Source organism: Syngnathus floridae, chromosome 12 (assembly GCF_059516105.1).
Source record: "Syngnathus floridae isolate MCC-2025c chromosome 12, RoL_Sflo_1.0, whole genome shotgun sequence".
Classification (NCBI taxonomy): domain Eukaryota; kingdom Metazoa; phylum Chordata; class Actinopteri; order Syngnathiformes; family Syngnathidae; genus Syngnathus; species Syngnathus floridae.
This window is the reverse complement of record NC_142424.1, coordinates 5,256,447-5,277,275: the sequence shown is the minus strand read 5'-3', so window position 1 is coordinate 5,277,275 and position 20,829 is coordinate 5,256,447. Positions and strand designations below refer to the sequence as shown.

Sequence of the window (20,829 nt, the reverse complement as noted above, 5' to 3'; positions counted from 1 at the left end):
ATTTACATAGCAAATAGAAGACTCTGTGCTCCACAAAATTTTAAGTATAACATTTATTAGCATTTAAGTCAAAATAAAGTAAAGCAATGAAATAAAAAGTATTTAAGTAAAATTCTACAGGAACATCTACACCGCACATCGAGCGCACCGCTACATTTTTGTCCAAGTGGAGTGGCCGTACTTAAAACATGGCCGACTTATTGCGCATGCGCTCTACGATCGTGCATTCACGCAACACAGGCGCACACGTCACTGCAGCACTTTTCGTATAGGTGCTTCAAATGATATACTACCGAACCTACAGAATCCCCAAGATAGTATGTCCATCACGATTTCACTCGACTTATACAGCATTCGATTTAACTTCGTGCGTGAATAAATCTGTCTGCACTTTGATGCTTTTCGGCCTAGTGTAGCTTAGCCTAATTTGCAAGCCGCTAACAAAGAGACGCGTTTGGCAGCGTCACAATGCTGAACTCAAATCAAGTGTGATCGTGTGAGAATGTGCGCAAGAATGACAGCAGAGTACGACGAGGAACTTTGTGGAACAAACGAGGAGAACGAGCGACACCGCCAACGAGTGGATACTGGTTTTCAGAAGCATCGAGTTGGGCTACAAACAGCAGGTATGCGCATGTCTCACTCTCACTTCGGAAATACCTTTATTTTATTTACAAAGTCAAATACACAATAGCAGTGTGAGTCGGGTTGGTTTCTTAAGCTTTGTCAGAGAACCGGGACAAAGATTTCCTGACATTTTGCGTTGTATGTGCAGTATCAAAAAACATTGTGAGCTGTCAGAAAGATTGTCTGTAATGCCTTTAACCAAATTAATGAATGTATATTTAGTTTTAGTCCATATACATTTTAAACGCTGTATAATGATGCAACGGGTAAAAAACAAACACTGCATGATTGCAATACATGTTAAAGTGCAACTGAAATACGAGCTAATCTCATTTGCTTTTTAAAGCTTTCTGGTCAAATGTGTGTCCACAGTCAGACAGATTAATCTTTTTTTATTTTGCATCAGCCACTCCCGTAAACCGGCCATTGTTTGACTTAGCCACTGACGTCATTGTCATGCGCCTGCTTCTTAACTGGAGTCAGCGCGCCATCTACTGGACAAATGGGGACATTGAAAGCAGTGGCTGTGGGTTCAATGGGATGTTGATGTTATGAATCAAGAAGAAATTGTCCTCAAATGTCCTTGTTTTCTTGTCTTGCAGACGTCAGTAAAAATCTTCGTTCATCTTTGTCAGATCTTCAGTCTCCTTGGACTAAAGAAAAAGTGAAAGATAAAGAACCCCTTCAAATAAAAGAGGAGGAAGAAGACTTTCTGTACATCAAGGAGGAAGAGCAAGAGGATATCATCAAGGTCCTGTTGACTGATGTCCCTTTGCCAAGTGAAGATGATGATGAAAGTGAGGACAGCAGAGGAACAGAGACTCCAAGCAGCAGTAGGAGCAGCATCAGCAGCTCAGGTCAACACATGACAGGGGCTGACAAAGACCATTGTGGAGGATCACAAGCAAATGGACTCATAGCTCCACTATCAGATAGTGACGACGAAACATCACGGTCACATGATGATAACGACGAGGAGGATGACACTGAAGATGATGCCAGTTATAAAAATGGCAACATTAATACTGATGATGAAGAAGAGTCCAAACTTGATGCAAAGTGTCACAGTAACAAAAAACGTTGGAAATGTTCTCAGTGTGGGAAAACCTTTGCCTTTAAGAGCCGCTTGAAAAATCACATGATTAGCCACACTGGGGCAAAACCTTTCCCATGCTCAGTTTGTGGTCAGAGATTCTCTGAAAAGGGAAACTTAAGGAGACACACAAGGACACACACTGGGGAAAAACCTTTTGTCTGCTCAGTTTGTGGTCAAAGATTCACTCAGAAGGGGCCATTAATATATCATACGAGAACACACACTGGGGAAAAACCTTATTCTTGCTCAATATGTGGTCAGAAATTCTCTCATAAAGGATACTTAAAAAGTCACACAAGAACCCACACTGGAGAGAAACCCTTTGTATGCACAGTATGCGGTTTAAGTTTCTCAGAAAATGGTACTTTGACAAAACACACGAAAACACATACTGGAGAAAAACCATTTCCCTGCTCAATTTGTGGTCAAAGATTCTCTCACAAGGGAAACCTAATTAGTCACACAGCAACCCACACAGGAGAGAAACCTTTTGTCTGCTCAATATGTGGACAAAGATTCTCTCGTCGCCATGCTTTGACAACACACGCACGAGCACACACTGGAGAAAAACCTTACGCCTGCTCAATTTGTGGTCAAAGATTCTCCCGTAGGCACGTTTTGACATCACACATGAGAACGCACACTGGCGAGAAACCTTTTGATTGCTCAGTTTGTGGTCAAAAATTTTCTAAAAAGGCATCCTTAAGAAGTCACTCAAGAACCCACACTGGTGAAAAACCTTTCGTCTGCTCAGTATGTGGCCTTCGATTCTCACAGAAGGGAACTTTAACAAGTCACACAAGAACACACACTGGTGAGAAGCCTTTTCCATGCTCTGTTTGTGGTCAAAGGTTCTCTCAGAAGGGAACCCTAACAAGTCACACACGGATTCATACAGGTGAGAAACCTTTTGCTTGCCTAGATTGTGGTGAAAGATTCTATCAGAGGGGCAAAATTAAGAGACACAAATGTGTTGGTAACATTACAAGTGATCAATGAAATCTTGTATAAAATTATTTATACTTTTAGATTTTTGAATTGGATTATTCTGGTTGTCCAGAATTCTCCTCAAAGGTTTCCTGTGGACAAATGTTTAGAACTAACATTGCATCTTTCTCCAACAATTTTGTGATCAGCATATTAAATAAGCAATTGATTGATAGAATCAATGTGAAGAAATTGACTTTTGTTCGCAAGATGTAAATTATATATATTATTCTGAATAAAATACAAGTGCAAAAAATGAGTTATAGTGTATAGCAAGGCTCTTTTTATTTAACCAAAAAAGCCTTACCATACATTTTTTAACTAAAAAAGCTTAACTAAACAGTATCTTTAATGGAAATAAAGGTCTACATATAGCCTTTATTGCTATTAAAGATACTGTACAAAGTAGGGTTTCATACTAGAGTTAGGGTTTCAAAGTAGGGTTTAAAGCACAGATAAGTTAGGCTCCTGCAGAACGTGAAAATGAACTGATCTTTTCACTCAGATGTTTGACTTATCCTGACCAAGAGAATCAACACACTGGAATCAAAACTTCTCAGAAGTATGTTGGTGGCTCTTAAAAGAACCGTTGTGTAGAGATGACGTCAATCCGATTTACTTGGAGCTGGTATATTTAGTGACTGCCTTGGTGCCCTCAGACACAGCGTGCTTAGCCAGCTCACCGGGGAGCAGAAGACGCACGGCGGTCTGAATCTCCCTGGACGTGATAGTTGAACGCTTGTTGTAAAGCGCCAGGCGAGCCGCCTCTGAAGCGATGCGCTCGAAGATATCGTTGACGAAGGAGTTCATGATGCTCATCGCCTTGGAGGAGATGCCAGTATCGGGATGGACCTGCTTCAACACCTTGTACACGTAGATGGCGTAGCTTTCCTTCCTTCCCTTCTTTCGCCTCTTTCCGGGCTTGCCGGTGGACTTGGTGACGGCTTTCTTGGAGCCTTTCTTGGGCGCTGACTTGGCTGGTTCGGGCATGATGACGGGACCGAAAACCTGACGTCATGCAAATCAGGGTTCTTCTAGCCGCTCTCATGCAAATAACTCTGTGCCATTGCCACACGGTGATTGGCTGAAATCAATGCTTGGTAGTGTTGGCTCGTGAGTAAACGATTCGTTCAAACGAACGATTTTTCTTCAGTGAATGAGATGAACGAATCAATTCCTAAAGTGATTGGTTGTTTTTTCAGTTCATATGACTTCAACCAGTAGGTGTCGGTAATGCGCATTGAAGCTGGTGCCACCTCGCCGTAAAACAAAACGAAGTTAATGGGTGGACTGCCTTCCCGTGCATCAAAGGATCAGTCAGTGAACGTGTTGCGTCTCCTGGCGTGAACTATGTAAGCCAGAATGTAGATTTACGATTTGCCAAGGAAAGAAAGAACCACTCACTGAAATTCGGACACTCTATTACAGGGGTGTCCAAGTTCAGTCCTCGAGGGCCGCATTCCTCCATGTTTTCCAAGTTTCCCTCGTTAAACACACCTGATTCAATGATCAGGCTCCTGCAGAACGTGAGGATGAACTGATCATTTGAACTTACACTGAGGGCCAAAAGTCCCAATGATCGTGAGCCGCAGGGGGGGGGACCCCATTTCAACCCCTTACACTGAGTGCCAAGCAGGGAAGAAATGGGTACCGTTGTTATAGTCACTGGTATGACTCGGCAGGGGTTTGAACCCACAACCTCCCAAACTCAGGGCGGACACTCTCCTCTCAGGCCACTGAGCTGGTAAACACTTGTATTGTAGTATAACACTTATAGTAGTTTTAAAATAACGTGTATACCTATATACGCCTAAATATCGTTATCCAATATATCTACTGCAATTTCACATTAGATTGCTGGTTTGAAATTTGCTTTTAATATTATTTTTAATAAACATTTATGTTAAAACTTGTCTGGTGTTTTATTCCTTGTTTCTTTATTCGCCAATTAAAACATAAAAATCAGCTTAATCATGCTTTATATGACAATATGTGTAAGGTACACCTTCAATAGGTACACTACACAAGGTTTAAAAAAAAGAATAAATAAATAAAGTACATCAAGGTAATTTCTCGCACCTGGGATCGAGCTTATGCTGTGCTTAGGGTTAGGCTTGCTCTTGCTGTGCTTAGGGTTAGGGTTAGGGTTAGGTTAGGCTTGGTCTCGCTTTTGCTGTGCTTAGGGTTAGGCTTGCTCTTGCTGTGATTAGGGTTAGGGTTAGGGTTTGGGTTTGTGTCAGGCTTGCTCTCGCTTTTGCTGTGCTTAGGGTTAGGCTTGCTCTTGCTGTGCTTAGGGTTAGGGTTAGGGTTTGCGTCAGGCTTGCTCTCGCTTTTGCTGTGCTTAGGGTTAGGCTTGCTCTTGCTGTGCTTAGGGTTAGGGTTAGGGTTTGGTTAGGCTTGCTCTCGCTTTTGCTGTGCTTAGGGTTAGTCTTGCACTTGCTGTGCTTAGGGTTAGGCTTAGGCTTGCTCTCGCTTTTGGTGTGCTTAGGGTTAGGCTTGCTGTGCTTAGGGTTAGGGTTAAGGTTTGGTTAGGCTTGGTCTCGCTTTTGCTGTGCTTAGGGTTAGGCTTGCTCTTGCTGTGATTAGGGTTAGGGTTAGGGTTTGGGTTTGTGTCAGGCTTGCTCTGGCTTTTGCTGTGCTTAGGGTTAGGCTTGCTCTTGCTGTGCTTAGGGTTAGGGTTAGGGTTTGCGTCAGGCTTGCTCTCGCTTTTGCTGTGCTTAGGGTTAGGCTTGCTCTTGCTGTGCTTAGGGTTAGGGTTTGGTTAGGCTTGCTCTCGCTTTTGCTGTGCTTAGGGTTAGTCTTGCACTTGCTGTGCTTAGGGTTAGGCTTAGGCTTGCTCTCGCTTTTGGTGTGCTTAGGGTTAGGCTTGCTCTTGCTGTGCTTAGGGTTAGGGTTAGGGTTAGGGTTTGTGTTAGGCTTGCTTTTGCTGTGCTTAGGGTTAGGCTTGCTCTTGCTGTGCTTGGGGTTAGGGTTAGGGTTAGGGTTAGGGTTTGTGTCAGGCTTGCTCTCGCTTTTGCTGTGCTTAGGGTTAGGCTTGCTCTTGCTGTGCTTAGGGTTAGGGTTAGGGTTTGTGTCAGGCTTGCTCTCGCTTTTGCTGTGCTTAGGGTTAGGCTTGCTCTTGCTGTGCTTAGGGTTAGGGTTAGGGTTTTCGTCAGGCTTGCTCTCACTTTTGCTGTGCTTAGGGTTAGGCTTGCTCTTGCTGTGCTTAGGGTTAGGGTTAGGGTTTGCGTCAGGCTTGCTCTCGCTTTTGCTGTGCTTAGGGTTAGGCTTGCTCTTGCTGTGCTTAGGGTTAGGGTTAGGGTTTGTGTCAGGCTTGCTCTCGCTTTTGCTGTGCTTAGGGTTAGGCTTGCTCTTGCTGTGCTTAGGGTTAGGGTTAGGGTTTTCGTCAGGCTTGCTCTCACTTTTGCTGTGCTTAGGGTTAGGCTTGCTCTTGCTGTGCTTAGGGTTAGGGTTAGGGTTAGGGTTTGTGTCAGGCTTGCTCTCGCTTTTGCTGTGCTTAGGGTTAGGCTTGCTCTTGCTGTGCTTAGGGTTAGGGTTAGGGTTTGTGTCAGGCTTGCTCTAGCTTTTGCTGTGCTTAGGGTTAGGCTTGCTCTTGCTGTGCTTAGGGTTAGGGTTAGGGTTTGCGTCAGGCTTGCTCTCGCTTTTGCTGTGCTTAGGGTTAGGCTTGCTCTTGCTGTGCTTAGGGTTAGGGTTAGGGTTTGTGTCAGGCTTGCTCTAGCTTTTGCTGTGCTTAGGGTTAGGCTTGCTCTTGCTGTGCTTAGGGTTAGGGTTAGGGTTTGCGTCAGGCTTGCTCTCGCTTTTGCTGTGCTTAGGGTTAGGCTTGCTCTTGCTGTGCTTAGGGTTAGGGCTAGGGTTTGTGTCAGGCTTGCTCTCGCTTTTGCTGTGCTTAGGGTTAGGCTTGCTCTTGCTGTGCTTAGGGTTAGGGTTAGGGTTTTCGTCAGGCTTGCTCTCACTTTTGCTGTGCTTAGGGTTAGGCTTGCTCTTGCTGTGCTTAGGGTTAGGGTTAGGGTTAGGGTTTGTGTCAGGCTTGCTCTCGCTTTTGCTGTGCTTAGGGTTAGGCTTGCTCTTGCTGTGCTTAGGGTTAGGGTTAGGGTTTGTGTCAGGCTTGCTCTTGCTGTGCTTAGGGTTAGGGTTAGGGTTTTTGTTAGGCTTGCTCTCGCTTTTGCTGTGCTTAGGGTGAGGCTTGCTCTTGCTGTGCTTAGGGTTAGGGTTAGGGTTTGTGTTAGGCTTGCTCTTGCCTAACCAAACCCTAACCCTAACCCTAAGCACAGCAAGAGCAAGCCTCACCCTAAGCACAGCAAAAGCGAGAGCAAGCCTGACGCAAACCCTAACCCTAACCCTAAGCACAGCAAGAGCAAGCCTAACACAAACCCTAACCCTAACCCTAAGCACAGCAAGAGCAAGCCTCACCCTAAGCACAGCAAAAGCGAGAGCAAGCCTGACGAAAACCCTAACCCTAACCCTAAGCACAGCAAGAGCAAGCCTAACCCTAAGCACAGCAAAAGCGAGAGCAAGCCTAACACAAACCCTAACCCTAACCCTAAGCACAGCAAGAGCAAGCCTAACCCTAAGCACAGCAAAAGCAAGCCTAACACAAACCCTAACCCTAACCCTAACCCTAAGCACAGCAAGAGCAAGCCTAACCCTAAGCACAGCAAAAGCAAGCCTAACACAAACCCTAACCCTAACCCTAACCCTAAGCACAGCAAGAGCAAGCCTAACCCAAAGCACAGCAAAAGCGAGAGCAAGCCTAACACAAACCCTAACCCTAACCCTAAGCACAGCAAGAGCAAGCCTAACCCTAAGCACAGCAAAAGCAAGCCTAACACAAACCCTAACCCTAACCCTAAGCACAGCAAGAGCAAGCCTAACCCAAAGCACAGCAAAAGCGAGAGCAAGCCTAACACAAACCCTAACCCTAACCCTAAGCACAGCAAGAGCAAGCCTAACCCTAAGCACAGCAAAAGCGAGAGCAAGCCTGACACAAACCCTAGCCCTAACCCTAAGCACAGCAAGAGCAAGCCTAACCCTAAGCACAGCAAAAGCGAGAGCAAGCCTGACGCAAACCCTAACCCTAACCCTAAGCACAGCAAGAGCAAGCCTAACCCTAAGCACAGCAAAAGCGAGAGCAAGCCTGACACAAACCCTAGCCCTAACCCTAAGCACAGCAAGAGCAAGCCTAACCCTAAGCACAGCAAAAGCGAGAGCAAGCCTGACGCAAACCCTAACCCTAACCCTAAGCACAGCAAGAGCAAGCCTAACCCTAAGCACAGCAAAAGCGAGAGCAAGCCTGACGCAAACCCTAACCCTAACCCTAAGCACAGCAAGAGCAAGCCTAACCCTAAGCACAGCAAAAGCGAGAGCAAGCCTGACGCAAACCCTAACCCTAACCCTAAGCACAGCAAGAGCAAGCCTAACCCTAAGCACAGCAAAAGCTAGAGCAAGCCTGACACAAACCCTAACCCTAACCCTAAGCACAGCAAGAGCAAGCCTAACCCTAAGCACAGCAAAAGCGAGAGCAAGCCTGACACAAACCCTAACCCTAACCCTAACCCTAAGCACAGCAAGAGCAAGCCTAACCCTAAGCACAGCAAAAGTGAGAGCAAGCCTGACGAAAACCCAAACCCTAACCCTAAGCACAGCAAGAGCAAGCCTAACCCTAAGCACAGCAAAAGCGAGAGCAAGCCTGACACAAACTCTAACCCTAACCCTAAGCACAGCAAGAGCAAACCTAACCCTAAGCACAGCAAAAGCGAGAGCAAGCCTGACACAAACCCTAACCCTAACCCTAACCCTAAGCACAGCAAGAGCAAGCCTAACCCTAAGCACAGCAAAAGCAAGCCTAACACAAACCCTAACCCTAACCCTAACCCTAAGCACAGCAAGAGCAAGCCTAACCCTAAGCACACCAAAAGCAAGAGCAAGCCTAAGCCTAACCCTAAGCACAGCAAGTGCAAGACTAACCCTAAGCACAGCAAAAGCGAGAGCAAGCCTAACCAAACCCTAACCCTAACCCTAAGCACAGCAAGAGCAAGCCTAACCCTAAGCACAGCAAAAGCGAGAGCAAGCCTGACGCAAACCCTAACCCTAACCCTAAGCACAGCAAGAGCAAGCCTAACCCTAAGCACAGCAAAAGCGAGAGCAAGCCTGACACAAACCCAAACCCTAACCCTAACCCTAATCACAGCAAGAGCAAGCCTAACCCTAAGCACAGCAAAAGCGAGACCAAGCCTAACCAAACCCTAACCCTAACCCTAAGCACAGCAAGAGCAAGCCTAACCCTAAGCACAGCAAAAGCGAGAGCAAGCCTGACACAAACCCTAACCCTAACCCTAAGCACAGCAAGAGCAAGCCTAACCCTAAGCACAGCAAAAGCGAGAGCAAGCCTGACGCAAACCCTAACCCTAACCCTAAGCACAGCAAGAGCAAGCCTAACCCTAAGCACACCAAAAGCGAGAGCAAGCCTAAGCCTAACCCTAAGCACAGCAAGTGCAAGACTAACCCTAAGCACAGCAAAAGCGAGAGCAAGCCTAACCAAACCCTAACCCTAACCCTAAGCACAGCAAGAGCAAGCCTAACCCTAAGCACAGCAAAAGCGAGAGCAAGCCTGACGCAAACCCTAACCCTAACCCTAAGCACAGCAAGAGCAAGCCTAACCCTAAGCACAGCAAAAGCGAGAGCAAGCCTGACACAAACCCAAACCCTAACCCTAACCCTAATCACAGCAAGAGCAAGCCTAACCCTAAGCACAGCAAAAGCGAGACCAAGCCTAACCAAACCCTAACCCTAACCCTAAGCACAGCAAGATTAAGCCTAACCCTAAGCACACCAAAAGCGAGAGCAAGCCTAAGCCTAACCCTAAGCACAGCAAGTGCAAGACTAACCCTAAGCACAGCAAAAGCGAGAGCAAGCCTGACACAAACCCTAACCCTAACCCTAAGCACAGCAAGAGCAAGCCTAACCCTAAGCACAGCAAAAGCGAGAGCAAGCCTGACGCAAACCCTAACCCTAACCCTAAGCACAGCAAGAGCAAGCCTAACCCTAAGCACAGCAAAAGCGAGAGCAAGCCTGACACAAACCCTAACCCTAACCCTAAGCACAGCAAGAGCAAGCCTAACCCTAAGCACAGCAAAAGCGAGAGCAAGCCTGACACAAACCCAAACCCTAACCCTAACCCTAATCACAGCAAGAGCAAGCCTAACCCTAAGCACAGCAAAAGCGAGACCAAGCCTAACCAAACCCTAACCCTAACCCTAAGCACAGCAAGATTAAGCCTAACCCTAAGCACACCAAAAGCGAGAGCAAGCCTAAGCCTAACCCTAAGCACAGCAAGTGCAAGACTAACCCTAAGCACAGCAAAAGCGAGAGCAAGCCTAACCAAACCCTAACCCTAAGCACAGCAAGAGCAAGCCTAACCCTAAGCACAGCAAAAGCGAGAGCAAGCCTGACGCAAACCCTAACCCTAACCCTAAGCACAGCAAGAGCAAGCCTAACCCTAAGCACAGCAAAAGCGAGAGCAAGCCTGACACAAACCCAAACCCTAACCCCAACCCTAATCACAGCAAGAGCAAGCCTAACCCTAAGCACAGCAAAAGCGAGACCAAGCCTAACCTAACCCTAACCCTAACCCTAAGCACAGCAAGAGCAAGCCTAACCCTAAGCACAGCAAAAGCAAGCCTAACACAAACCCTAACCCTAACCCTAACCCTAAGCACAGCAAGAGCAAGCCTAACCCTAAGCACAGCAAAAGCGAGAGCAAGCCTAAGCCTAACCCTAAGCACAGCAAGTGCAAGACTAACCCTAAGCACAGCAAAAGCGAGACCAAGCCTAACCAAACCCTAACCCTAACCCTAAGCACAGCAAGAGCAAGCCTAACCCTAAGCACAGCAAAAGCGAGAGCAAGCCTGACGCAAACCCTAACCCTAACCCTAAGCACAGCAAGAGCAAGCCTAACACAAACCCTAACCCTAACCCTAAGCACAGCAAGAGCAAGCCTCACCCTAAGCACAGCAAAAGCGAGAGCAAGCCTAACAAAAACCCTAACCCTAAGCACAGCAAGAGCAAGCATAACCCTAAGCACAGCATAAGCTCGATCCCAGGTGCGAGGAAATGCTTTTGTTGTGCAATTAACCCTTTATTTATTTATTCTCTTTTTTTTTTCAACCTCGTGTAGTGTACCTACACATATTGTCATATAAAGCAGTTAACCAAATGTCTGATTTTTATGTTTTAATTGGCGAATATAAAAACAAGGAATAAGACGCCAGACAAGTTTTAACATAAATGTTTATTAAAAATAATCACATTAAAAGCAAATTTCAAACCAGCAATCTAATGTGAAATTGCAGTAGATATATTGGATGACAATATTTAGGCGTATATAGGTATACACCTTATTTAAAAACTACTATAAGTGTTATACTACAATACAAGTGTAAATAAAAAAGTGTAGCGAACGATTTGGTGAACGATTCTTTTGAACAAATATTTTGAGGGAACCAATTCTAAAGATTCAGTTCACTTGAGAACTGGAATGCACATCACTAGTGCAAAACAGTGCAAGCAATTGTAGGCTGCTGGTCAAAATAGCAGACTGGTTAGTGACTCGAGCTTTTGCTAGGTAAGAACTTGGTTCGATCCCAGGTGCGAGAAATTACCTTGATGTGCTTTATGTGCTTTATTTATTTATTCTTTTTTTTAAACCTTGTGTAGTGTACCTATTGAAGGTGTACCTTACACATATTGTCATATAAAGCATGATTAAGCTGATTTTTATGTTTTAATTGGCGAATAAAGAAACAAGGAATAAAACACCAGACAAGTTTTAACATAAATGTTTATTAAAAATAATAATATTAAAAGCAAATTTCAAACCAGCAATCTAATGTGAAATTGCAGTAGATATATTGGATAACAATATTTAGGCGTATATAGGTATACACCTTATTTAAAAACGACTACAAGTGTTATACTACAATACAAGTGTTTACCAGCTCAGTGGCCTAAGAGGAGAGTGTCCGCCCTGAGTTTGGGAGGTTGTGGGTTCAAACCCCTGCCGAGTCATACCAGTGACTATAACAATGATACCCATTTCTTCCCTGCTTGGCACTCAGTGTAAGGGGTTGAAATGGCCCCGCCCCCCCTGCTGCTCACTATCATTGGGACTTTTGGCACTCAGTGTAAGTAGGTGTTGTATTATAGAAAGAAATGTGAGTTACCCGAGCCAATTATTATTATATTTGTTTTGGGGGGGTAGTTGTATCGTTTGATGTATATGTTCCCACAGGATGTTGTAATATAGAGAAAAATGTGTGCGTTGCTGTTGACATTACCGTGTGTTTAATTGTTTTTTTTGTCTGGTGTATTGGTTAGTTCTGTTATTGAACTTAAAATATATAAACGGATCAGTGTATGTGTGTGTGTGTGTGTGTGGGGGGGGGGGGGGGGAAGGACGATTCGTTGAACAATTTGTTTGAACGAATATTTGAAGTGAGGAGAGTCTAAAGGTTCAGTTCACTTAAAGGAACTGGAATGCACATCACTAAGGCATAGTTCCTTGCCATCGTGCCATTGCCACTCTGTGATTGGCTGGATTAAGCCCGTTTCTTCTGAGTGTCAGAGACTTTGACCAAGGGAAAATTAACTCTTTCGAGGAGTGTGTGGCCCTGAAAAGGGCCGTTGGTTGATTAAAAGCGGGACAATTGATGAACCTAACCACCAAATCCGTACAGAGTACGTCCTTGCCTCTTCAGTGCGTACACTACGTCCATGGCGGTGACGGTCTTCCTTTTGGCATGTTCGGTGTAGGTAACTGCATCACGGATGACGTTCTCGAGGAAGACTTTGAGCACTCCACGGGTCTCCTCGTAGATCAGCCCAGAGATACGTTTGACGCCGCCTCGGCGAGCAAGACGGCGAATGGCTGGCTTTGTGATACCCTGGATGTTATCACGAAGGACTTTGCGGTGGCGCTTGGCGCCTCCTTTTCCCAAACCCTTTCCACCTTTGCCACGGCCAGACATTATGATGCTGTGATTTTAGGCTTTCTCAAGACTATGTGGGAGTTGTGACTTCTGGTGACTGGCAGACATTATTATACCAACATCGCGGACCTGAAAGAAGACCGGAAAAAGAGACGTCGCTCAGCAGCCCTTCCCCAACGAATTCACTAAGCACGTTACCATATGTGTCTACGTTTAAAAATGAAAAAAGACAGAATTCACACCGATTTAGTGCTAGTCACAGCAACATTACAACATTTATGTAGTATTGTACATGATTATAGACGTAATAAAGAGAAGACCCACATTTTAGTCTGTTATAAATTATTATAGAAGTCTTAATTTGGGCGAGCAGAGTAGTTATTCACACTCTTGCTTCTCATTGATTGGCTAGTCGAAGCGGGGAATCGGTTGTCCAATCAGTAAAGAGATAGTTTCCTGCCCTTTCAAGCAGCAGTCCATGTGCGAAAAAAACGGAAAATGTGAGTTTTTCAGTCTCTATGTTATGTATAATAATAATAATAATAATAAATGTGTGCTACAGTGGTTCGGCGCTAGATGACGCCATTGTAGTTAAAAGTTAAAGTCCCAATGATAGTCACACACCTGTGTGTGGTGAAATTTGTCCTCTGTCCTAACCCATCCCCGTGTGATTTTGATCCATGCCCTGGTGGAGAGGAGAGCAGTGAGCAGCAGCGGTGCCTCGCTTGGGAATCATTTGGTGATCTAAGGCCCCATTCCAACCCCTTATACTGAGTGCCAAGCAGGGAAGAAATGGGTCCCATTTTTACGGTCTTTGGAATGACCCGGCCGGGGTTTGAACCCAAAACCTTCCAGCTTCAGGGCGGACACTACCCTTAGGCCACTGAGCTGGTCCTGTGTTGTGCACCCAGTCTGAGTTTGGAAGATTGAATCACACTCATCACATGCACACGCACAGGCAGAGGAAATTGAGCAATAATGTTATTACGGACTAGCTTGTAGACCTTGGGTGGCCAATATGAATTGATTTTTAAAAACCAGTCCAATGTAGATTTAGTTACATCAAACAGCACTACTAACTCTAAATCTGATCGGGAAAAAAAAACATCTATTGTCCATGTACGGTGAAAGAAATTCAGCCAAAAGAAACACTTAATTGTCTACATCTCATGGAAAACATATCAAAATTTAGGTTGTCAATGGAGGGCAACCATACCCTCGTCGTGACGAAAGCAATTTGACAGTCTTGACTCGACTCACGTTGAATGGCAGCCATTTTAATCAAAGAGGCCTTTACCAGGGCAGACAGAGGCGACACTGTGCTGTGAACACATCTCAAAAAATACCGTAACTAAGTGTGTGCGTGTGTCTGTGTGTGTGTTGCATCAGTGTCGGCAATACGTGTGTGGACCTGAGGTGATGCTTAATTGGGCCTCGGAGGCATGAAACAGCCAGACTCCAATGTCTCCTTGTCTTCTTAATGACTAATTGCCAAGATGCTCAGCAAGTGGGGATCTTTATTAAGTTTGGGGGCTTTGGGAAGCTTTGTATGAAATATTCACATGCACTCAATTTAGGGCTTTATTATCTCACCAAGTGGAAAGTGAGGCTCTCAATAAAACATTACCTTGATCAACAATGGAGAAAATGAATTGCTTATTTTAGTATTAACGGATTGGAGAATCTCACTCGGAATGTTTTCAACTTTCCATAACAAATCAGATATTCAACATATATCAATTGACCTATTTTCAAAATACTTTTTAAAATGATAACCACCACACATGGTCAACTAAAAACGGTCAAGTGTACAGTATGCTCACTGCTATTTATCTGTACTTATTTTCAATTTCATACACGAGGTAACTCAACGTGCCCAGACGAATAAAAGCCAACATTTGAAAGAATTCCAAACCAAAGAGAGACATTATAAAACATCCTAAAGAAATAAGACACAATTTCTAATAAAATGTAGAGTTCAAGAGAGAAAAACAACTCATTGTCTTGGAATACATTTCCACATTCTTCTCGCATAGAAGATGCCATATTGCGATAAGTATTGGTGATTTTGGAAGCTTCCGAAGAAACGTCGGTCCAATAAAGAGTGGTTGTCCTTGTCGCTACATAATGGCATCTTGGACAGTACTGAACTTGTGTTAATGATTTACAAAAAGAGTAAGGAATTGTACACTTTTATGATCGGCCAATAAGGTCACGGAGAGGCTGTGCTCTAAACATTCACAGTGGCTCCTCTTAAAACTCAAGAGGACAATGCAGGTGACACCAGGAGCTAGTCAAATTTCGCTGGTGCAGTTATCTACAAAAAAATTATTGGGAGAGCGTTTGATGCAAAGGACAAGAAGTTCAGAGAGTCTCTAAAGTTAATGTCCAATCGGAGTGGCGTGGCGTTTCACAGGTGAGCTCAGTAGCCCGCGGCGTACGCCCACTTTCGAGGATCCGACTGAGCGTGGAGTCCATCCTTGTAGCGGACGATGGCTTGCACCACAGCTCCAGTGGATTTAAGGATTCCGATCTCATGGTTCTTCTTTGCCAGACCCTCTAAGATGTTCTACCAAGACAAGCAAGATGTCAGGAAAACAAGGAACTTGCTGCTCTCCATCATAAATGTTCATTTATGAAAACACAGTTGGCAGTTTGTTCCCCATAAGGGAGAACATTTGGAGTACTGGAAGACTTCCCCCACTTATATATTTTTTTCCACGAGCCTCACTTTGTCAAAGTCTGGCTCGGCCACAGTAGCGTTGGGACTCAGTTGGTTGTGAAGCCTCGGTTCGTTCACGGCTTTCTTCAAGTCGTAGTCAAAGAACAGTGCCTTCACGATTACCTAAGAGACACATAATCATTCATCACAACTATTTTCGGAGCAGCGTTCTCAATATTGATACCCTTTTAGAGCATTTGGCCAATCCAGGACATACTGGCTTCTTTAAGGGGTTACCTGAGCAATGGAGGTAGTGATCTTGGTACCACCCGAGCCGCCTACCACCATCTTCACTCGGCGTTCTTTGTCAAAGATGATGGTTGGACACATGGAAGACATTGGCCTTTTCCCTTTGAACAGTAGTGGAGTCAGTTATTATTGAACCCAGGTGTGTCCCGGTAGTTTGGTATAGACGGAACTATCGATGAGGATAAAGAATATATGCCTGCAATTAACCTGGCCGGATGAAGTTACTCGGTGACGGAGGCACCCCGAAACCGTTTGTGATTAACGGAGAGCTGAAGTCATCCATCTCGTTGTTGAGGAGGATCCCCGTTGACCTCGATAAGAATTTGGAGCCCAAACTGCAGGCCAGAAGTAACCAAGAGAACGTTAAAAGAACATTAAAAACATGCTCATGCTTCTGGTTAAAAGGTCCGCTGAGAGGTCATACTATTGGTTGATGGTACTCGTGGCCGCCACGGCGCTGCCGTCTTCCGCCACCACCGAGATGTGCGTGGTTCCGTGGTCGTCGGGGAGATAAAACTCTGGTTCATAGTAGCTGATGTTATGAGTCGTCCAGTCCGTGATCTTTCCACGGAGCTCGTCGGCGTAGGACTGAGAGGTGATGTTCTCGATGAGCTTTGCGAGGGGAGAAAAAGATACCAATATTTTGAAGTCGATATTTGCAAAGGTGATTGACAGGATTCTTACAGAGGTGATGTTGAGGAAAGCACGATCTCCGAGCAAGGTCCTCTTTGCATAGGCGAAACGAAAGGCCTCCGTGATACGATGGTACGTCAAGATCTTCTTCTCGGTGCTCGCCACGCTGCCAGATGTCAAGTTGTACCCTGTGGAAAATGCCGGGAGAGGAGCTAAACCTTTTTAAACACTGACCAGAACTTTAGAATCTCATTTTCGAACTTTACAAACTCTCCCATTCCGAGCAAGCGGCCGGGAAAAAGCGAAGGCTGCACACATGAAAGCGCATCCTCTCTCCCACACAAGGTACTTTTTTTGGACACAGAATCTGCGGTTTACCATTCAAGATGTTTAATATCAGCGAGAGCACGGGGCCGCTGGCGGGGGCGTTGGGAACAGCCATGGTGTACTCCCCCACCATCACGCTCAAAGGCTCCTCATCCAAGACTGGCACATAATCCCTCAGATCCTCCATTGTGATGATTCCGCCTATGCAAGCGAGAGACAAACAGCGTCAATGCACTTGGACTCAATCTGGGATACAAATCCGTCACGCGAGTAAAATTAGACGCCGCAGAGAGCGAAGATGTTTGCTGTGACGCTTTAGAATATTCACATCTTTGAATCAACAAAGATTTAAAAAAATCTTAAAAAGCCAGCTTTCACAAGATGGAGGACAGAATGTAGCATCAATCTTAATGCACACGTAAAAACGTTTTTTTTTAAAGAAATGACATTGTGAGAGGAAATATAAAAGAATAAATAATTAAAAGATTGGAAGTCATGTGAAATAAATGACCTGCAGCCTGGATATCTGTCACCAGATTGTGTGCAAGTTCTCCATGGTAGAAGGCGTCAGCGCCCTCTTGTGCTATTTTCCTGTAAGTGTTTGCAAGCTTGGGAAACTTAATGGTATCGTTTTCTTTCAAGACGTCGCCGCCGCCGCTACGGCAGAAAACCTCACTGCAAGACAAAAACTGTTTTTGTTTCAAATCCCATAAACATTTCTTGAAAATGAGCATCACGGCGGTTTTCACGTCTCACCACAAGGCTACATCTTTGATGATGGTTTTATTATGTCGGGCCAGAGCTTTGGCCAGCGCCCTGCCCAAAGGAAATCCTTTCTCTGCCAGATCAATGCTTGGCTGGAACAAATCCTTCCAAGGAAGTTTGCCATGACGCTTGTGAGCCAGCTCATAACCTCGAATCTCTCCCGGTACAGCGATGGATAAACCTCCTATCAAATAATAAAAGCAAGATGGAGATCATTTCATTACATAATTACTATGTGACGGGTGAAAGGTACGAGCAGCAACAAATGATAAATTCATAGTAACAGCATTTACCACTGTAATCAAGATCGAGTCTCTTTACAGCTGAAGTTAAGAGTTCTTAGAAAATCTCAAGTACCTTTCTGGGACAAATCAGTGCTGTTACCAAACATATTCTCCGTTGCGTTACGAGGCGCCGTCTCCCGAGCGTCGATAGTTTCCACCGCGTCTGCGTGTGTTGCAGGGGAGCGTCATTTTTATGGGCGCACAGCGTGTGCCAGTAAGTTATTAAGTCAAGCCGTTAAAGGTGAATTGGAAGTGTACCATTTGTTGCGTTGTAGATGGTGATGAAAAGTCCTCCCCCGATGCCCATACTGTGAGCGTTCATCAGGCCGACACAGAGCAAGGCGGCGATGCAGGCGTCTACTGCTGAGCCTCCTTTCTTCAATGTGTCACTATCAAAATACACACAAACATAATTTAATTTTATGAGTATAGTGACGCTGAGAGATGCTGTTGCACATTAGGAAAGCGAACCGCAGTATAATATGAAATACAGCAGAGAATATTTTGAAAAATATTCCAGCAAACGTGTGCCACTGTTCAGTCATCTGTGCTCATTTTGCAGCTGTTGTATGCTCAAGTCATTTCCATGTTCCCTCCGTCCAATGTTAAGCCCCCCGTACACGATTTCTATCCAAGTCATGGAAGCGTGACAAAGGGCTCTGTCATCCTCTTAGGGAAAGTCTTGTGTGTGACGCATATAATTAGATCTTCCACTATGGATCCACTGGATGTCATTAGATTATTGTGAGGAATGAGAGTGTATACAGTACAGTACCGTATATACTGCTTATGGTTTAGTTAAGCCTGAGCTAGCTTTCATTAACGTGCGTGAATAGAGTCACGTAAGAGTATTAAAAGAATCAGTGACGGTTTCTTCGCCTGATTTCTGTGTGTCTGTTTAATTATCACGCAGTGAATGTGAGCGTATAATTGACGGCCTTAAGATCCAAGGTGGCAGGGTAATAGTAGTTAGCGAATAATTGCTAATATGATACGCTAGATGTTCAATGAGATTAGCAGCAATAGTATTTGGTAGTTATGAGAGTAAATAATAGTATTCATTAGTTTTAGTATTAGTACTGATTAGTAGTTAACGTTGTTAATATATTTTTTTTTTACTTGACTTCCCCTTTAACAGTAAAGCTTGTCATACTAGCTTTAGCTCGGGGTCGGAAAATAAGCATGTGTGCATCCTTGCCTGCCAATCACTGAGCATGGCCCAGCGTCCGCCGCCACAGCCGCCTTCAAGTACACGTGCTCGCTTGGATGCGTATTGCTATCCACGCCGAAGTAGACGCCCACAAATATGGCCACCGTCACCATCACTAGCAGCGTTGCCGCCAGCATGATCCTCACCCGCACCATTTTGGTGCCTTTGGAATCGCTGAAATTTGAAAAGAATAGAATGTCAAGAATTCAAATGTTTTTTTAATTACATAGATGCATATAAAAATATATAAATACATAGAAAATATACAACCCCAAAAATATATATACTATATCCATAAAAAAGATTAGGGTATCCATATAGTCTTAATTAGGACCCCCCCAAAAAAAATTCTCATCCATCAATGGGGCAGTCAGCTTGGCCGAGCAGCAAGTGTAAGTTTGTTACAATTGTGTATCAGAAAAGTGAAGCACAAGGACAGAGCCAACATGAACTTGAACAAACAATTTTATATCAACAAGACAGGACAACGTCAGCAAGAGCTAAACAAAGAATGGAAAACTAGATAGACAAAAGGTTGAACAGTAAAACACCAAAAACTGAAAAAACAACATGAATGAATCATGAATGGAGCATGGCGCCAGACAGAAGTAGACAAAAAGACTAAGTGGAAGAATAAAAAAGATAGAAACAGACCCCACACACAGAAGACAATAAAACACCAACAGAAGAGACCAAATTTCAAAGTAAAGGCACCAATACCAGAAAAGCAACCAAAGAAACAATTTCAGATACAGGCAGAAAAATAATGCACAATACAAGTGAAGAATACAAGAATAAGCGAAAAGAATTTACCGACTTGAAGAAAGTAACATGGGTATAATGCAGAACTTTGTCAAGAAAAAAAGCCCACACGATTCCCACAGGCAAAAAACTGCTAGCAAAAAAAAAAAAATTCATTTGCAAGCTCTCATCTATCCACTGCTTAAAACTTGTGTGCATTGGAGACTCCACCCATCTATCTAACCAAAAACTGGAAAAGAACCATTCACCACAAAAACGGGCTCTTGACAGTATTAGATATCAAATCTTTTGGAGTCTGCTTCTCTTGCCAGCCAGCAGAAGGAAACTGTCAAAGCTCCCATCACCAAAATGGCACATGCCCCCCTGGGTCCAAAGTAAACCAACTTGGGCGAAATAGCTAACCCAGCGCTGGGTCCAAAAGTACCCGAGCCAATGCTGAGTTAAAGAAGGTCAAACTGCCCAGTGACGTAACCATGCCATTGGTTGGAAATCCCTTTCGGTACCCACCAATGAGTGTGAGTTGGCTTTTGTGATTGAACATAGTGGCCGACGTGGTGAATTAGGACAAAGCCCTTAACTTGTTTCTTAATTTGTTTGCCCAAAGAACCAGAAAACACTTAGAATTTGGGACATTAAAGTGCAACATCCAAATAAATGACTATGACAACAAAAAAGAATTTCATTAAAAGTCATTCATGGTTCAATGCCAGTGAGGTACAACACTGCTTATTGATTATGTTATGTAACGTGTTACATAACTAAACATTTTGTCTTTTTTTTTTTTGGTAACAGTTTAAGTCCACATACAGTAGCATTCAATTGTTTACATTCCAAAGGATGACAATCAACGAGCGTGATATGCTCTTACCTTGACTTGCGTCAGGGTCCTCTGCAACAAGAAACGTGCTCCTCGTCGTTATGTCGGCCGCATTCTGCAAATCAGGTGATATGCGACACTCACTCACTGTGGCTTTTCAATATGTAACTATCACTGGAGTCGTAAACCGTAAGCCGGCCCACCGTTAAACACCTTTATAAAATGCACATCACCAGACCCCTGACGCCGCCTTGAATGATGATGGCAAATTGAAATTAATTCATCATTTGGAACGTGAGCGGAAACCATATTCAATTGGATTTTTATTCCCAGCAGCGTTTGCAGTCGTCTCCTCGCTCCAATCGAA

At 44.4% G+C, this 20,829-nt stretch overlaps 4 protein-coding genes across 5 annotated transcripts; 1 reads left to right on the top strand and 3 right to left on the bottom strand.

Annotated features, from left to right (window-relative positions):
- Nucleotides 1-205: 205 nt before the first annotated feature.
- LOC148389716 (uncharacterized) lies at nt 206-2,888 on the top strand. Its single transcript, XM_088392934.1, has 2 exons — nt 206-626; nt 1,230-2,888. The coding sequence occupies exons 1-2, from the start codon at nt 503-505 to the stop codon at nt 2,720-2,722; spliced, it is 1,617 nt and encodes a 538-aa protein (XP_088249060.1). The 5' UTR covers nt 206-502; the 3' UTR covers nt 2,723-2,888.
- A 185-nt stretch (nt 2,889-3,073) lies between these two features.
- LOC148389715 (histone H2B-like) lies at nt 3,074-3,769 on the bottom strand. The gene has a single exon (XM_088392971.1). The coding sequence runs from the start codon at nt 3,698-3,700 to the stop codon at nt 3,326-3,328; it is 375 nt and encodes a 124-aa protein (XP_088249097.1). The 5' UTR covers nt 3,701-3,769; the 3' UTR covers nt 3,074-3,325.
- An 8,606-nt stretch (nt 3,770-12,375) lies between these two features.
- Nucleotides 12,376-12,761, bottom strand: LOC148389714 (histone H4). Its single transcript, XM_088392158.1, has one exon. The coding sequence runs from the start codon at nt 12,730-12,732 to the stop codon at nt 12,421-12,423; it is 312 nt and encodes a 103-aa protein (XP_088248284.1). The 5' UTR covers nt 12,733-12,761; the 3' UTR covers nt 12,376-12,420.
- A 1,429-nt stretch (nt 12,762-14,190) lies between these two features.
- Nucleotides 14,191-20,004, bottom strand: LOC148389713 (glutathione hydrolase 1 proenzyme-like). Of its 2 annotated transcripts, XM_088392932.1 has the most exons (13): nt 19,697-20,002; nt 18,872-19,057; nt 17,932-18,062; nt 17,747-17,836; nt 17,381-17,573; nt 17,136-17,299; nt 16,676-16,825; nt 16,349-16,485; nt 16,089-16,276; nt 15,872-15,999; nt 15,653-15,765; nt 15,425-15,538; nt 14,191-15,262 (listed from the first exon to the last, which is right to left on the bottom strand). In XM_088392932.1, exons 1-13 carry the CDS (start codon nt 19,714-19,716, stop codon nt 15,116-15,118), a joined length of 1,761 nt encoding a protein of 586 aa, XP_088249058.1. In that variant the 5' UTR covers nt 19,717-20,002; the 3' UTR covers nt 14,191-15,115. The 2 variants fall into 2 exon arrangements, with proteins under 2 accessions (XP_088249058.1, XP_088249057.1); XM_088392931.1 differs by having other exon boundaries at nt 16,089-16,485; nt 19,697-20,004.
- Nucleotides 20,005-20,829: the final 825 nt, after the last annotated feature.